At 41.5% G+C, this 17430-nt stretch overlaps 1 protein-coding gene across 3 annotated transcripts in view; it reads left to right on the forward strand.

Annotated features, from left to right (window-relative positions):
- The first annotated feature begins 3002 nt into the window (after positions 1-3002).
- zbbx (zinc finger, B-box domain containing) overlaps positions 3003-17430 on the forward strand; it is a 155989-nt gene continuing 141561 nt past the window's right edge. For 2 of the 3 annotated variants that reach the window (XM_072254587.1, XM_072254589.1), the window contains exons 1-2: positions 3003-3075; positions 13048-13192. In XM_072254587.1, coding sequence (XP_072110688.1) covers positions 13077-13192 — 116 coding nt within the window. In that variant the 5' untranslated portion in view covers positions 3003-3075; positions 13048-13076. Of the gene's footprint in view, positions 3076-7351; positions 7640-13047; positions 13193-17430 lie in introns of all 3 variants that reach the window. The other variant, XM_072254588.1, reaches the window with a different exon arrangement.

Consider the following 17430-nt stretch of genomic DNA (forward strand, 5'->3'; position numbering starts at 1 on the left):
TTTAACTAAAGTATTCTACTTACGATTAATGGTAAATTTTAATTTTTGTTTGGGGAACAATGAGCTGGACATAATCAATTTTATAATAAGCCAAATAAAAATGCAATAAATTGATTTTGGATTTTCAGGTGTTGTTTTGCAAACTCTAAATGTTTTACCCACCTACACAAATTCTCTGAAGAAAAATGTACAGGCACAAGAAATATTAGGAAACTTTTGTTTTCACAATCTCATTGCAATAATTTTAAAACTAAAGATTCACCAAATTGGATGGAGATGACCTTTTATGCAAATGAAACACTCTTGTTTTAGTCCCTACAGATCTCCAGTGGCATCACTCATATTATTTTGGAGGAATTTCCAAATTCAAATCAAATTCTCCACTCCACATAACTTACCCTTTTTTTCTTCTCTGTATTAGAACTGGCTATTTCTGCCTGTCATTTTTTTGGCTCACTTTTTCCTTGTTCTATTCATACAGCCTGGCCTGTTGGGCATATCCTACAATATGCAAACAAAGAAACATAACATACTTTTAACTGTACATATTAACAAGTTCAGTCTCATCTACTAGAGACGATCACCTTCTTTAACTCATCACTCCCCTATTTTGACGGCTACTGAAAATTAACTAGTTTTTTTTTCTCTTTCCCAGCTCTGGTGAAGTGTCCCAGATAAGAAAACGTTAATTGTTTCCTTTCCATTGATGCCGAGTGTTTCAGCCATTTTCTGTTTTATTGCATATTTCCGGCTTTTGAAGTTTAAAAAAAAATCATTTTTGTTTATATCTTAATGGCTTTAATGAATTTGTGTTCATGTTTATCCTCATTCCCCTTTTTTCTTTCAAAGGTTTCAAAGGTACATTTAATGTCAGAGAAATGTATACAATATACATCCTGAAATACTGTTCTGTTTGTTTGCTTTCTTTCATGATTACATCATTTTATCTTATATCTTCGTACTGTGTCTATTATGATGTGTTTTTCTTGACATTTTTTTTTGGCTGAAGGTACAAGCTAATTGAAATTTGAATGAAACAAAAGAACAATAACGTATGTTCCCAATAAATTAACCTTTAATTAGCATTATTCAACGTAAAGGCACAATGTTTTCCATTTCCAAAAGTCAGTTTGAGTGATGGCAGCAGAATTTCTCTATATCAGCTGCATTGATAATGTTTTTTGTTTATGACCCAATATGGTTTAATTATTCTGCAAACAACAAAATAGTCAGATCTAAAAAATCCTGCAGGCTATTGCATCAAAAGATAAGGCAGTGACAGGGAAAAAGTAACCCAAAGAAATATTGCTCCACGCCTCTTGGCTTGCCACTCTTTTCTTTTCTCTGGAGGTGGATATGCAAGTTATAATGATAGTGAAATTCAGTGCACTTCATCAGACTAGACGCCTTGGAAGTTGCTGGGTTTTACAAAACTGAGAACAATTCAGAAAGAAATATAACAATTGCAAATTGATAACTTATCAACCTGCAACTTTATTTCATTATTTACAGATGCTACCTGACATATAGAGTACTGCCAGCAATTTTGATTTTAATCACAAACAAGAGAAAATCTGCAGATGCTGGAAATCTGTGCCACACACACAAAATGCTGGAGGAACTCAGCAGGCCAGGCAGCATCTATGCAAAAAAGTACAGTCAACATTTCTGGCCAAAACCCTTTGGCAGGACTGGAGAAAAAAAAAAGCTGACGAGTAGATTTGAAAGATGGGGGGAGGGGAAAGAGAAACACCAGGCCATAGGTGAAACTTGGAGGGGGAGGGATGAAGCAAAGAGCTAGGAAGTTGATTGGTGAAAGAGACAGAAGGCCATGGAAGAGAAAAAAAATGGGGGGGGGTGGAGCACCAGAGGGAGACGATGGACTGGGAAGGTGGTAACCTGAGAGAAGGACAAGGGGATGGAAAATGCTGAGGGGGAGGGAGGCATTACTGCAAGTTTGAGAAATTGATGTTCATGCCCTTAAATTGGAGGCTACCCAAATGGAATATAAGATGCTGTTCCTCCAACCTAAGTAAGGCCTCATCACAACAGTGGAGGAGGCCATGGATGAATATATCGGAATGGGAATGGGAAGTGGAATTAAAATGGGTGGCCACTGGGAAATCCCGTTTGTTCTGGCGGACGGAGTGTAGATGCTCGGCGAAGCGGTCTCCCAATCTATGTCAGGTCTCACCAATATACAAGATTCCACAACGGGTGCACCTAACACAGTATATGACCCCAACAGACTCATAGGTGAAGTGTCATCTCACCTGGAAGGACTGTTTGATGCTTTGATTTTAATACCAACTCTCTGGCATCAAAAGAATTTTGTTTATTAAAAAAGAAAATTATTATTTGAATTATTTTAAACGTTTGTGCTAGCTACTTACAGACTATTCAACTGCTACCTCAACTGATTGCTGAGCATTTTCCATCAATTAATACTCTTGCCTACCCAGATTTCAATGGCTGAACTGAATATGTCAAACATCACTAAAACCGAAACATTAATAGACTGCGTACCACGTTTAAAAAAACTGATAATCCGTTCTCTGATAGTTCAGAAATCCCAAAGGTGTGGCCACTGGCTCCCCCATTTATACAGTCATCAAGTTCCTGTTATCCCAGGACCTACTGCTGCAGATCCATGTGTTTTCATGAGGTTGGTATGTGTGGATGTTGCCAGGATTAAGGACGGATAGCGGGTAGGTGTGTGGTCGCAACTATGGTCCAACTAGTTTGATGAACCGAAAGTTACAAACTGAAACTCACCAAATTCGACTTCCCTTGTTTCCCGTGCTGATGAGAAAATACTATTGTTACATAGAGAAATGTGAAATTAAAAAGAAAGTTTCGCGCTGCACCCAAATATACTGCTCATCCGATGCCAGATTATGGGCATCGTACTGTTGCTGGCGAAATTGATTGACAGGAGAGTCCCCGACTCCCGGGCTCAGTCATTGGCGAGGTTTTGTTCGGCGCCCAGTATCGCGAGACACGGACGCCATGGTAACGACTGGCGCTACAAAGCTGCTGCGCCCGTTACCCGGTGCAGAGGGTCGCTGGAGTCAGGTAGGGAGATAGGCTGTGGAGAAACGCCGTCTTGGTGAAGGCCACCACATTCGTACTGAGTTTGTGTTTCCCTGTTTCTGTCCTCAACTTTTCCAGGATTCGGGAAAACACCCTTTTCATTTGAGTTTGGGTCGGGGGGAGAAGTAGAGCGGGAAAGGCTAGTTTTAGATTTCAGTGAGTCAACTGTAATCTGAAATGCTGCCTCAGGATTTCTTTCCATAGTTGCCGCCTGATCTGCCTAAAATATGCTGTAATTTTTCTTTAATTTTAAGATTCTCTGTTGCAGGGACGTTTTAAATGGGCTGAAACAGGGTGGAGTAACTAACAGTAAAGCGAAATTTATGTCCTTTTCTAAATGACTACTGTATGGACGGGGAAATGTTCCCCGGAGCAACAAAACTACACTGAAGTTGCTTACAAGATACGTGACAAATTTGAATGATGTTGGGCTCGGATTGAGCCACAAGAAGAAATAGGAATTTATTATTGGTGGAAATTTTTATCTGCTTGTTTTGGAGCTATTTAGCAATGTACAATGCAGTATATTTGATAAAGACAAATTATGGAATACTATTTAAGGTATAGTGATATGTTGGGTAATGGTCGCAAGATGGTGACATTAATGCTGAATGTTTGGGCAATGGTCAGGTAGCACTGCCACAGTGTCACATCAACATAGTTCAATAAAACCTCCTGCTAATTTACTGTCTCTCCCAATTCCCAGCCTGGTAAATCAGTACTCTTCCATGCTGAATATTCTGTAGAGGAAACCTGATGTGAGCAGATGGACAGAGTATTAGAGTGAACTCTTATTGGGGTCTTTAATATCTATTACCAAATGTGACAGAATGGAGCTCCAAATGATTGGCTGGCTCAGTGTGAATGAAACATAAATCGTAGAATCTAGAGAACAGAAGCACAAGACATTCTGCAGATACTGGGATTCATCTGCAACACACAAAATGCTGGAGGATATCAGCAGGTCAGGCAGCATCCATGGAATGAAATGAACAGTCAATGTCACAAGAACAGAAATGGGCTCATGGATCACCTTGACCATGTTCTCTGTGAAGTTCATCTATGCTAATTCCATTTGCCCACATTAGGCCCGACCCTTCAATACCTGTCTTGTCAAAGAACCTGTCCAAAAGCCTATAAAACATTATAATGTAATTTTACCTGCCTCTCCTATCTCCTCTGGAAGCTCATTCCATACACTCCAAATCTAGTAAAACCAATGTTCTGCACAACTGCAATAAGATGCCCTCAACTTCTATACTGACTGCCTCAGCTTAAGAAGGCAAGCATGCCAAATACCTTTTACACTGCCCTATTGACTTTGATTCCACTTTTAGGAAGCAATGGGCTTGCATTCCAAGGTCTTTATGTATAAAACATCCTGGTTTCCTTGGCTGTGTAAGTCTAGGGAAAACACTCTCTGGTCCTGCCAGACTTGTGGGACTGAGATAGATGGCTCTCCTGCTCCAAACCCCGGTTTGTGTGGATACAGTGTTACAAATTAGTGCCATGAAATAACAGACGGTACACTGCATATGATTAGAGGAATTATGTTTATGAATCTTATCTCAACTAAAGTGTCAGTAAAGAAACACAAAAAAGTAAAGGGCTTATTTTAATTAAACAGTCAAATGTGTACAAGCTGGAGCTCATCTTGAACTTCTCTGTCACTCGCACACTAGGCTCTCTATCAGTATGAAAGCACAAGCACCTGCCGAACGTTGCTCACTATCCATCTTGAACAAATGGGTCTCCCATCAGGTCGTTTGCTACGACTGGTTCTCCCCAGCGTGTTCCCTCTTCATCTCCTGCCGAACCAAAAAAAACCCAACACCAACCTTGGTGTCCCTCACTAAGAAAACTTCCCCCTAATCCTACCATCCTAATTGGATGGCACACATTCCTCATCATCGCTTATCTTCAACAATAACCCAAACAGGCTGACAGCAGAACAGACTACTCTTACACAGCATAACAGTAAAGATATGAACCAGGGCATTACATGTACATTAAGGTTCTGGTCATTTATTCTACTCTGTGTCCAAATGGAAATGAGGCTTCCTGAAGTGCATTACTTCTCACTTGCCTGGATTAAACTCCACTCTACATCACCTGGGTGTGAGGAAAGCGGTATGAGGTTAGTTGAGCTTCATCCCATCAGCCTACCTATCTTACATAAATCTGCCAATGATGGTTTAGACGCGAATGATTACTTCAGAATCTTTAGAAGGTTGACATTTTTCATACAAAGGCAATTTGGTGCTATTGTCACACTGAAAGGCATATATAAAGTACATATCCAACAACTGACATCAGTAAATCTTTCAGATGCTCTAAGATATTATTAGTGAAATCGTATACCAAAACAGAGTCTGTATCTGCCATCTAGAGGCTCCAACTACAAGGTTCCTGTGCTTCATATTGCTTGTTTCTACCTCCTATCCAAGATCTACAAACCCAACTGCCCTGGTAGGCTCATTGTTTCTCCCTGCTTCTGCTTCTCTGAACTAGTGCCCGCATATCTCGACTCCCTTTGGTTTAGTCCTGCATCTGTGACTCTTAACCATGACTTTAACCACGTTCAGATCCTGGTCCTGACTGACTTATTTTCACCATGGACGTCCAGTCCCCGTACACTTTTATCCTCTATTAGGCAAGACTTAAGATTTTGCTTCATTCTTGACACCATCCACTCCATTGCCACCCTCCTCAGTCTGGCAGGACTGGCACTTACACTCACCAATTTCTCTTTTGGCTCCTCCCACTTCCTTCAAATCACGGATGTAGCTATGGGCACTCACATGGGTCCCAGCTATGCCTGGCTTTTTGTTGGCAGCATGGATCAGACCACGTTTCAGGCCTAAACTGGTAATGCTTCTTAACTCATTCTGTGCTACATTGAAGATTGCATTGGTGCTGCTTCTTGTACCCATGCTGAGTACGTCAATTTTATCAACTTTACTTCCAGTGTGCACCCTGCCCTTTAGTTTACTTGGTTGATTCTGATACCACTGTCTTCTTTTATGGTCTCTCTGCCTCCCTCTCCAGAGTCTGATTATTGACTGACATCTTTTACAAACCTACTGACATCCACAGTTAGCTTGACTATACCTCTTTGCACTGTGTCATTTGTAAGAACTCGATTCCCTTTACTCAGTTTTCCAGCATTTGTTCTTAGGATGAGGCTTTTTTTTTTCAGAAAACGGGGTTACCCTTCCACCAGAATCATTGCTGTCTTCACAGACATCTCCTTAATTTTCCACACTTCTGACTTCACCTATCTCCCCCACAAAGACATAACAAGAACAGGATGTCCTTACCGACCACCTCACAAGGCTCCACATCCAACACATCATCTTCTGCAATTTCCAACAGGATCCCGCTACTAGACACAACTTTCCCTAACCCCCTTTGCTTTCCATAGGTATTGCTCTCTATGTGACTCTCTTGCTATTCGTCACTCCCCACCAATCTCCCTACTGGCCCTTAACCCTGCAATTGTACTCATTGCCACACCTGCCCCTATGCCACTTCCCTCGCCAAAATTCAAGGTCCTAAACGATGCTTCCAGGTAATGCAGTGATTCACCTGCAAGTCTGTCGGCGGCATTATTTTTGCATCTGGTGTTCCCAGTACAGCTTCTACATCAGTGAGATCCATACAGATTAGAGCAGCGGTCCCCGACCACCGGTCCGCGAGGAAACGATATGATTTGGCGATATGAGTCAGCTGCACCTTTCCTCATTTCCTGTCAAGCCCATTGTTGAGCCATTACGCATGCGAGGTCATTACTCGCGCGTCATCCATGTCAGCGCGGGAATGAGATCAACTCCTCGAGCTTGCAAATGACGGTGGGCTGAAAAGTATGTTTGACATAACATCTCTGCCGGCATTCCGGATCAAAGTTAAGGCTAAATATCCTGAGATAGCCAGGAAAGCACTGAAAACGTTGCTTCCATTTCCAACATTTTTCTGCGAAGCGGAGTTTTCTGCAATGAATGCAGCGAAAACTAAATTGCGGAATAGAGTGGACATAAGGAACCCCATTCGAGTATCACTGTCTCCCATCACCCCTCGATGGGACCGTCTTGTTACAGGAAAACAAGCCCAGGGCTCCCACTGATTCAGCGATATTGGTGTGTTGCAATGATTTTATATGTTCATACGGGGAAAATATGTGCTGTGTGTTTAATATCCAAACGTTACTTAAATGTTATGATGCTATTGACTTACTTATATAACCATATAACAATTACAGCACGGAAACAGGCCATCTCGGCCCTCCTAGTCCGTGCCGAACGCTACCTAGTCCCACCGACCTGCACTCAGCAGAAATCGATATATCGTTTTGGATACTGTTGAAGAGGCAGACCTGACAGAGGAGGATCACAGTGAATGAGACTCTGGCATTCTGCCCAGTGCCGAAATCAAGAGAGCAAGAAGAAATGCGGTAGTTATAGGGGATTCCATTGTAAGGGGGACAGACAAGAGATTCTGCGAGCTGGACAAGGATAACTGGATGGTGTGTTGCCTCCCTGGTGCCAAGGTACGGGATGTCTCAGATCGAGTACAGAGTATTCTGAGGAGAGAGGGCGAGCAGCCGGAAGTCTTGGTACATGTTGGTACCAATGACATAGACAGAAAAAGAGAGGAGGTCCTGAAGAAAGATTACTGGGAGCTAGGAAGAAAATTGAAAAGCTGGACCTCCAAAGTAATAATATTAGGATTGCTGCTTGAGCTGTGCGCTAATGATGGTAAGAATAGCAGAATTAAGCAGATGAATGCCTGGCTAAGTAACCGGTGCAGGGGGCAGGGCTTCAAATTCTTGAATCATTGGGATCTATTTTGGGGAAGGTGTGACTTATACAAAAAAGATAGATTACACCTGAACTCAAAAGGTACTAATATCCTGGTGGGATTGTTTAATATAGCTGTTACGGAGGGTTTAAACTAAGTTGGCAAGGGGAAGGAAACCAAGGTGTTAGGGTCAAGGAAGAGGAAAATAGAAATAAGTCAAAAATACTGTACAGCAAAGATGGCAAGAAGGACAGGCCGGTGAATATACAGGATAATTTGCTGACAAATAGAAATATAGCAAAATTGGCAACAGATACTGATCTAAATGTACTGTACTTAAATGCATGCAGCATTAGAAATAAAGTGGATGACCTTGCTGCACAGCTGCAGGTTAAAAGATATGACATTGTGGCCATCACCGAGTCATGGCTAAATGATGGATGCGATTGGGAGCTGAATATCCAAGGATACACAGTGTATAGGAAAGGTAGGAAGGAAGGTACAGGGGGTGGCGTGGCCCTGATGGTAAGTAACGATATCAAATCAATATAAAGATGGGACATAGGATCAGAAGAGGTAGAATCCTTATGGGTAGAATTAAGAAATGGCAAGGGTAAAAAGACACTAATAGCAGTTATATACAGGCTTTCAAACAGCAGCCGGGATGTGGACTACAAGTTGCAACTGGAAATAGAAAAAGTGTGTCAGAAGGAAAATGTCAAAATAATTATGGGGGATTTTAATATGAAAGTGGATTGGGAAAGTCAGGAAGGTAATGGATCTCAGGAGAGGGAGTTTGTAGAATGCCTACAGGATGGCTTTTTGGAGCAGCTTGTCCAGAAGCCCACCAGGGGACCGACTGTTTTGGATTGGGTGCTGTGTAATGAACCTGAGGCGATTAGGGAGCTGGAGGTAAAGGAACCCCTTGGAAGTAGTGATCATAATATGATTGAGTTCAGTTTCAAATTTGAAAAGGAGAAGCTGGTATCAGGTGTATTGATATTTCAGTGGAACAGGGGAAATTACAGTGGTATGAGAGAGGAACTGGCCCAAGTCGATTGGAAAAGTAAGCTAAATGGAGGGACAGCAGAGCAGAATTGGATAAAATTCCGACAAGAAATAAGGAAAATGCAGGAAAAATATATTCCAAGAAAAAAGAAAATCATGAATCGAAAAATGGCACAAATATGGCTAACAAGTGAGGTTAAGGCAAAAATAAAAGCAAAAGAAACGGCGTACAAGGAAGCAAAAATTAGTGGGAAAAATGAGGACTGGAAGACTTATAAAAATTTACAGAAGGAAACTAAAAAAGTCATTAGGAAAGAAAAGATGAATTATGAAAGGAATTTGGCGATTGACATAAAAAAGGATACTAAGAGTTTTTTTAAATATATGAAGAGTAAAAGAGTGACAAGGGTAGATACGGGACCGATGGAAAATGATGCTGGAGAAATTATAATGGATAACAAAGAGATGGCGGAGGAACTGAATGAGTATTTTGCATCAGTCTTCACAGTGGAAGACATGAGCAATATACCTGATAGCCAGAGGTATCAGGGAATAGAATTAGGTACAGTCAAGATTACTAGAGAGAAAGTGCTGGGGAAGCTAAGTGGATTAAGAATAGATAAATCTCCCGGTCCAGATGAGGTGCACCCAAGGGTTCTGAAGAGGGTGGCTTTGGAGATTGTGGAAGCGTTGGAAATGATCTTCCAGGAATCAATAGACTCTGGCATGGTTCCGGAGGACTGGAAGGTCGCAATTGTAGTTCCGCTATTTAAGAAAGGAAGGAGGCAGCAAAAAGAAAATTACAGACCTATTAGTCTGACATTGGTAGTTGGAAAGATGTTGGAGTCAATCCTCAAGGACGAGGTTATGAAATACCTTGAGGTGCATGACAAGATAGGCCGAAGCCAGCATGGTTTCATGAAGGGAAGATTCTGCCTCACCAACCTATTGGAATTTTTTGAGGTAATCTCGAATAAGGTTGACAAGGGAGAGGCTGTGGAAGTTGTGTATTTGGATTTTCAAAAGGCCTTCGATAAGGTACCGCATATGCGGCTGCTTAATAAGATGAAAGCCCATGGAATTATAGGAAAGATATTGAAATGGGTGGAGCATTGGCTGATAGGCAGAAAGCAAAGAGTGGGAATAAAGGGATCCTATTCTGATTGGTTGCTGGTTACTAGTGGTGTTCCGCAGGGCTCGGTGTTGGGGCCGCTTCTTTTTACGATGTATATCGATGATTTGGTTTATGGATTAAATGGTTTTGTGGCTAAGTTTGCGCATGACACCAAGATAGGTGGAGGAGCAGGAAATGTTGAAGAAATGGAAAGGTTGCAGAGAGACTTAGTCAGTTTGGGAGAGTGGGCAAAGAAATGGCAGACGAGATACAACGTTGACAAATGTATGGTTGTACATTTTGGAAGAAGAAATAATCAGGCAGATTATTACTTAGATGGGGAGGAAATTCAAAAATCATAAGTGCAAAGGGACTTGGGGGTCCTCGTGCAGGATACCCTAAAGGTTAACCACCAAGCTGGATCGGCGGTAAAGAAAGTGAATGCTATGTTGGCATTCATTTCAAGAGGAATAGTGTATAAGAGTAAGGAGGTGTTGATGAGGCTCTATGGGGCATTAGTGAGACATCATTTGGAATACTGTGTGCAGTTTTGGGCCCCCTATCTTAGAAAGGATGTACTGATGTTGGAGAGAGTTCAGAGAAGATTTACGAGGATGATTCCTGGAATGCAGGGGCTAACATATGAGGAGCGTTTGTCGGCTCTTGGACTGTTTTCATTAGAGTATAGAAGAATGAGAGGGGATCTCATAGAAACATTTCGAATGTTGAAAGGGTTGGACAGAGTAGATGTGGAAAGGTTGTTTCCCTTGGTGGGTGAGTCCAGGACAAGAGGCCATAGTCTTAGAATTAGAGGGTACCCAGTTCAAACAGAGATGAGGAGAAATTCTTGTAGCCAGAGGGTCGTGGATTTGTGGAATTCATTGCCACATACAGCTGTGGAGGCCCGATCATTGAGGGTGTTTAAGGAGGAGATTGACAGGTATCTAATTAGTCAGGGTATGAAGGGATATGGGGAAAAAGCCGGAAATTAGAACTAGATGGGTGAATAGTTTAGCTCATGGGGGACCTGCGGAGCAGACTCGATGGGCCGAATGGCCTACTTCTGCTCCTTTGTCTTGTGATCTTTTCTTAGATAAGGGGCCCAAAACTGCTCACAATATTCCAAGTGCTTGCTGAATGATGCCTTGTAAAATCTCAGCATAATATCCTTGTTCTTATATTCTAGACCTCTTGAAATGAATACTAACATTGCATTTACCTTCCCTAACAACGACTCAACCTGCAAATTTTTGGGCCATATCAAAGGTGGTGATGGAGGCAGATTGAAAATTTGGCTGGGTGGTGTCATAACAACAACCTCTCACTCAGTGTTAGCAAGACTAGGGAACTGATTGTAGCCTTCAGGAGAGGGGAACAAGTGGTCCATGAGCCAATCCTCATCAGAGGATCAGAGGTGGGGAGGGTCATATAAATATAATTGCAAGAAAAGCATGGCAGCACCTCTACTTTCTAAGGAGTCTGGAGATTCGGCATGTTGGGAAATGCATGGTCATGCACTTTGGTAACAAATAAATGTGCTGACTATTTTCTAAATGAGGAGAAAATCCAGGAATCTGAGATGCAGAGGTAATTGGGAGTCCTTGTGCAGAATACCCTGAAGGCTAACTTGCAGGTTGAGTCGGTGGTGGAGAAGGCAAATGCCATGTTAGCATTCATTTCAAGAGGTCTAGAATACAAGAGCAAGGATGTGATGGTGAGGCTTTATAAGGCACTGGTGAGGCCTCACCTTGAGTATTTTGAACAGTTTTGTGCCCCTCATCGTAGAAAAGGTGTGCTGGCATTGGAGAGGGTCCAGAGGAGGTTCACAGGAATGATTCCAGGAATGAAAGGATTATCATACAAGGAATGTTTGATAACTCTGGGTCTGTACTCACTGGAATTCACAAGGATGAGGGGGGATCGCATTGAAACCTTTCGAATGTTGAAAGGCCTAGACAGGGCAGATGTGGAAAGGATGTTTCCCATGATGGGAGAGTCTAGGACAAGAGGGCACAGCCTCAGGATAGAGGGGCGCCCTTTCAAAACAGATGTGGAGAAATTTCTTTAGCTAAAGGGTGGTGAAATTTGTGGAATTTGTTGCCACATGCAGCTGTGAAAACAAAAGTGCCCCAAAGAATGAGTGACAATAAAAACATTAGAACTCCAAAGCTCCCCACTTTCCTTCCCACACATAAGCAGCAGCAAAACAATGATTTTCCTCCCCACTTACTTCAGCATAAAAAAAGGCATCAGCACTCTCCACCCACCACGCAAGCACGAAGCCCCCAAGAATGACCATGATCTGTAGTACAACAAAAACTAATTGTTCACCTGACAATTCGACATACCACAGGCTCCCTCTCCCTAATAAAGGGACAGAGAGGTGTCACCCTTTCAGAGTGAGAGGGGAGACATAAAATAATTCATTCATTTACGATGTTGAAGTCTGGAGCATCACTTTTTTCTGAGTTCTCTGATTTGAGAATTGGCAACAAATTCTTCCTCCACCGAGAGAAAGAGAGCGCACGATTCACCGAGTACAGACCCCCGACAGTTGATCTGCTGATCCTGGTGTTTTCTCCTGTAATGCTTCATTCGGCAGCATCGGCATCGAATTGGCTTGTCCACAGGGCCACGAAGCTTCAGAACCCTGAAGGTGTGCTTGTCTTCTTGGCTGCATCCTTGGGATTTTGAAAGACGGTCAGTGGAGAGCCTCCGGGGGCTCCCTTCTTTTCCAGTGCTGCAGAAAAGCCTTACTCCAAAAATGCTGACTGTTCATTTCCGTCCTAGATGCTGTCTGCCGTGCTGTGTTCCTCCAGTAGTTTTTGTGTGTTGCTGAAGACCTCCAGCATCTGCAGAATCTTTTGTGTATCTACCTGCTTCGTCTGGTGTATCCATTATTGCTTCAGTGTGTTAACCTGGTCCATTGGGAACTTAAAGCATAGCTGGTATAAAAAGGAAGTGCCAATCCTCTAAAGGATTGCTGGCGTGTTTTTTCCATTATGTAATAACGTAGCTTTTTATTTCCTTTACAGATAGCTGCATTCTGGCATTATGCTCTTGGATGGTTCAGCTTTATTCTTTAACTTTGAATTACTTTAGTCGCTTAATCATGAATCCAAATGACTTCATTGTGGTGCCAGCAAACAAACCTCTCACTTCTGTCAAGTTAAAAGCAAGGTAAATGATTTTAGAAAATAAACAAAACATACAGGGAAAAACCTTTCTTAAATGTAAAGGTCTAATGAATGTGTAAATGTGAAGTGAAATTTTGATGGCAGGACATCTTTAGGATAGTAATTTTTTATCTTCTTTTGTATTTTTTAACTACAGTCAGGATGTATGGTGTCCTTATTTTAGATCATGTTCTGAACTAAATATATAGTGTCATTTAATTCATGATCCTTGTATGAGGACAATCATAATCTAGGTTGTACCATCAATCCCTAGTGGTAATTAAATCAAGTGCAAATTCTTGGATTGGAAATGATTTTTGGCTTTTTAAGTGGTATTCATGTGTGGTGGTGTAAAACCCAACAATAGTAAATAGATAGCCTTTTATATTTAAATTTTAGGGTGTAATTTTGCAGTGTTTGATTTTGCAATATAAGTTCCTGTGAGTTCATCCCTGCTTGAATGTTTTCTGTGATTTTACTTTAATAGAATACTTTTTCAAATTACTAAACTATAGCTCCCTCTGGGGAAAGAGGCTGTTGCTAGAAATGCACTGAGAACTGGAACGCATATTAATCTGTTGCTAATATGAGCTTTGTAACAAATCAACACATATTTTAAATTATATTCTTTGTCTGCTCTGACATAAATGTAATGTGAGTTTTTTATGTTACAATTATTGTGTAAGAGAGTTAAGAATCATTCCATTTTATGATCTATTACCCCCAAAGAAAATCGCAGATAGAAACACCATATTAAGGAAGATAGCTACACAATTTATTTTGCCTCTTATCATCCCAATGGCTACTATTGTAATGAAAGTTCAATTTAATCGCAAGAATTAATTATGCTTCATAACAATTATTTACAAATTTACAGAGTTTAGAATTTATTTGTTTACAGGATGTAGGTAATGCGAGCATTTTATTGTGCCTCCCTAATTTCCCCTGAATTAAAAGGCAGTTAAATTGGTGGGTCTAGTCACACATCAGATCTGACTGAATGAGAATTGCAGATTTCCTTCCCTGAAGGACATTAGTGTACCGCAAGATTTTTACACCTTTCCAATAGTTTAATGATTGTATATAGTGACTAACTTTTTGTTACCAGATTCATTTAAGTACTTTAATTTAAATTACATACTGACAATAGAAACCATAAAAAACTGCAGCACAGAAACAGGCCTTTTGGCCCTTCTTGGCTGTGCCGAACCATTTTCTGCCTAGTCCCACTGACCTGCACACGGACCGTATCCCTCCATACACCTCCCATCCATGTATCTGTCCAATTTATTCTTAAATGTTAAAAAAGAACCCACATTTACCACCTCGTCTGGCAACTCATTCCATACTTCCACCACTCTCTGTGTGAAGAAGCCCCCCCTAATGTTCTCTTTAAACTTCCCCCCCTCACCCTAAACCCATGTCCTCTGGTTTTTTTCTCCCCTTGCCTCAGTGGAAAAAGCCTGCTTGCGTTCACTCTATCTATACCCATCATAATTTTATATACCTCTATCAAATCTCCCCTCATTCTTCTACGCTCCAGGGAATGAAGTCCCAACCTATTCAACCTTTCTCTGTAACTGAGTTTCTCAAGTCCTGGCAACATCCTTGTAAACCTCCTCTGCACTCTTTCAACCTTATTTATATCCTGCCTGTAATTTGGTGACCAAAACTGAACACAATACTCCAGATTCGGCCTCACCAATGCCTTATACAACCTCATCATAACATTCCAGCTCTTATACTCAATACTTTGATTAATAAAGGCCAATGTACCAAAACCTCTCTTTACGACCCTATCTACCTGTGATGCCACTTTTAGGGAATTTTGTATCTGTATTCCCAGATCCCTCTGTTCCACTGCACTCCTCAGTGCCTTACCATTAACCCTGTATGTTCTACATTGGTTTGTCCTTCCAACGTGCAATACCTCACACTTGTCTGCATTAAACTCCATCTGCCATTTTTTAGCCCATTTTTCCAGCTGGTCCAAGTCCCTTTGCAGGCTCTGAAAACCTTCCTGACTGTCTACTACACCTCCAATCTTTGTATCATCAGCAGACTTGCTGATCCAATTTACCACATTATCATCCAGATCATTGATATAGATGACAAATAACAATGGACCCAGCACTGATCCCTGTGGCACACCACTAGTCACAGGCCTCCACTCAGAGAAGCAATTCTCTACCACCGCTCTCTGGCTTCTTCCATCGAGCCAATGTCTAGTCCAATTTACCACCTCTCCACGTATACCTAGCGACTGAATTTTCCTAACTAACCTCCCATGCAGGACCTTGTCAAAGGCCTTACTGAAGTCCATGTAGTCAATATCCACTGCCTTCCCTTCATCCACTTTCCTGGTAACCTCCTCGAAAAACTACAATAGATTGGTCAAACATGACCTACCACGCACAAAGCCATGTTGACTCTCCCTAATAAGTCCCTGTCTATCCAAATGCTTGCAACACACATCAAAGTTGCTGGTGAATGCAGCAGGCCAGGCACCATCTGTAGGAAGAGGTGCAGTCGACGTTTCAGGCCGAGACCCTTCGTTAGTCCTGACGAAGGGTCTCGGCCTGAAACGTCGACTGCACCTCTTCCTACAGATGCTGCCTGGCCTGCTGTGTTCACCAGCAACTTTGATGTGTGTTGCTTGAATTTCCAGCATCTGCAGAATTCCTGTTGTTTGTATCCAAATGCTTGTAGATTCTGTCTCTTAGTACTCCCTCCAATAACTTACCTACTACCGACGTTAAACTTACTGGCCTATAATTTCCCGGATTACTTTTCGATCCTTTTTTAAACAACGGAACAACATGAGCCACTCTCCAATCCTCCGGCACCTCACCTGTAGACAGTGACATTTTAAATATTTCAGCCAGGGCCCCTGCAATTTCAACACTAGTCTCCTTCAAGTTCCGAGGGAACATCCTGTCAGGTCCCGGGGATTTATCCACTTTAATTTTCCTCAACACAGCAAGGACCTTCTCCTTTTCAATCTGTACAGTTTCCATGATCTCACTACTTGTTTCCCTTAATTCCATAGACTTCATGCCAGTTTCCTTAGTAAATACAGACGCAAAAAACACATTTAAGATCTCCCCCATTCCTTTTGGTTCCGCACTTAGCTGACCACTCTGATCTTCAAGAGGACCAATTTTTCCCTTACAATCCTTTTACTCTTAATATACCTGTAAAAGCTCTTTGGATTATCCTTCACTTTGACTGCCAAGGCAACCTCATGTCTTCTTTTAGCCCTCCTGATTTCCTTCTTAAATATTTTCTTGCACTTTTTATACTTTTCAAGCACCGTATTTACTCCCTGTTTCCTGTCATACAACTCTCTCTTCTTCTCTAACAGAGTTGCAATATCCCTTGAGAACCAAGGTTCCTTATTCCTATTCACTTTGCCTTTAATCCTGACAGGAACATACAAGCTCTGCACTCTCAAAATTTCTCCTTTGAAGGCTTCCCACTTACCGATTACATCCTTGCCAGAGAACAACCTGTCCCAATCCACGCTTTTTAGATCCTTTCTCATTTCTTCAAATTTGGCCTTCTTCCAGTTTAGAACCTCAACCCTAGGACCAGATCTATCTTTATCCATGAACAAGTTGAAAGTAATGGTGTTATGATCATTGGAACCATCGTGCTCCCCTACACACACTTCCGTCACTTGTCCTAACTCCTAATAGGAGATCTAATATTGCATCCTCTCTAGTTGGTACCTCTATATATTGATTTAGAAAACTTTGCTGAACACATTTTACAAACTCTAATCCATCTAGACCCCTAACAGTACGGGAGTCCCAACCAGTTGGAATTCAAACTCGTGCCTGTGGAACATTTGTCAGGACTCTTGATGGTAGTCCAATAACTTAACTATAACGCTACTTTAATATGTTTCAATAGGTACATTTAATTCAGAGAAATGTATACAACTGTTAGAGTGAATTTTTTTGGGTAGATGATTTGTTTACACTTAAATGACTTTGGCCACCAGACTTCTACTTTAACTGTTTGACAAAGGACTGTGGATACCAACTCAGACATGTTGGCGTTGGAAGGAAAGGATGGTGTGATATTTTGCCCAGACATGTTGGCATTGGAAGGAAAGAATGGTGTGATATTTTGTATGTCGCTTCAGTAGGAAGTATTGTCTATGCATTGTCTATAACTTTTTAAGTAGCGATTGCCTTTGTGTTTAGCATATAAATATCGAGCCCACATTGAGCTAGC

This window comes from Mobula birostris, chromosome 4, assembly GCF_030028105.1.
Source record: "Mobula birostris isolate sMobBir1 chromosome 4, sMobBir1.hap1, whole genome shotgun sequence".
Taxonomy (NCBI): domain Eukaryota; kingdom Metazoa; phylum Chordata; class Chondrichthyes; order Myliobatiformes; family Myliobatidae; genus Mobula; species Mobula birostris.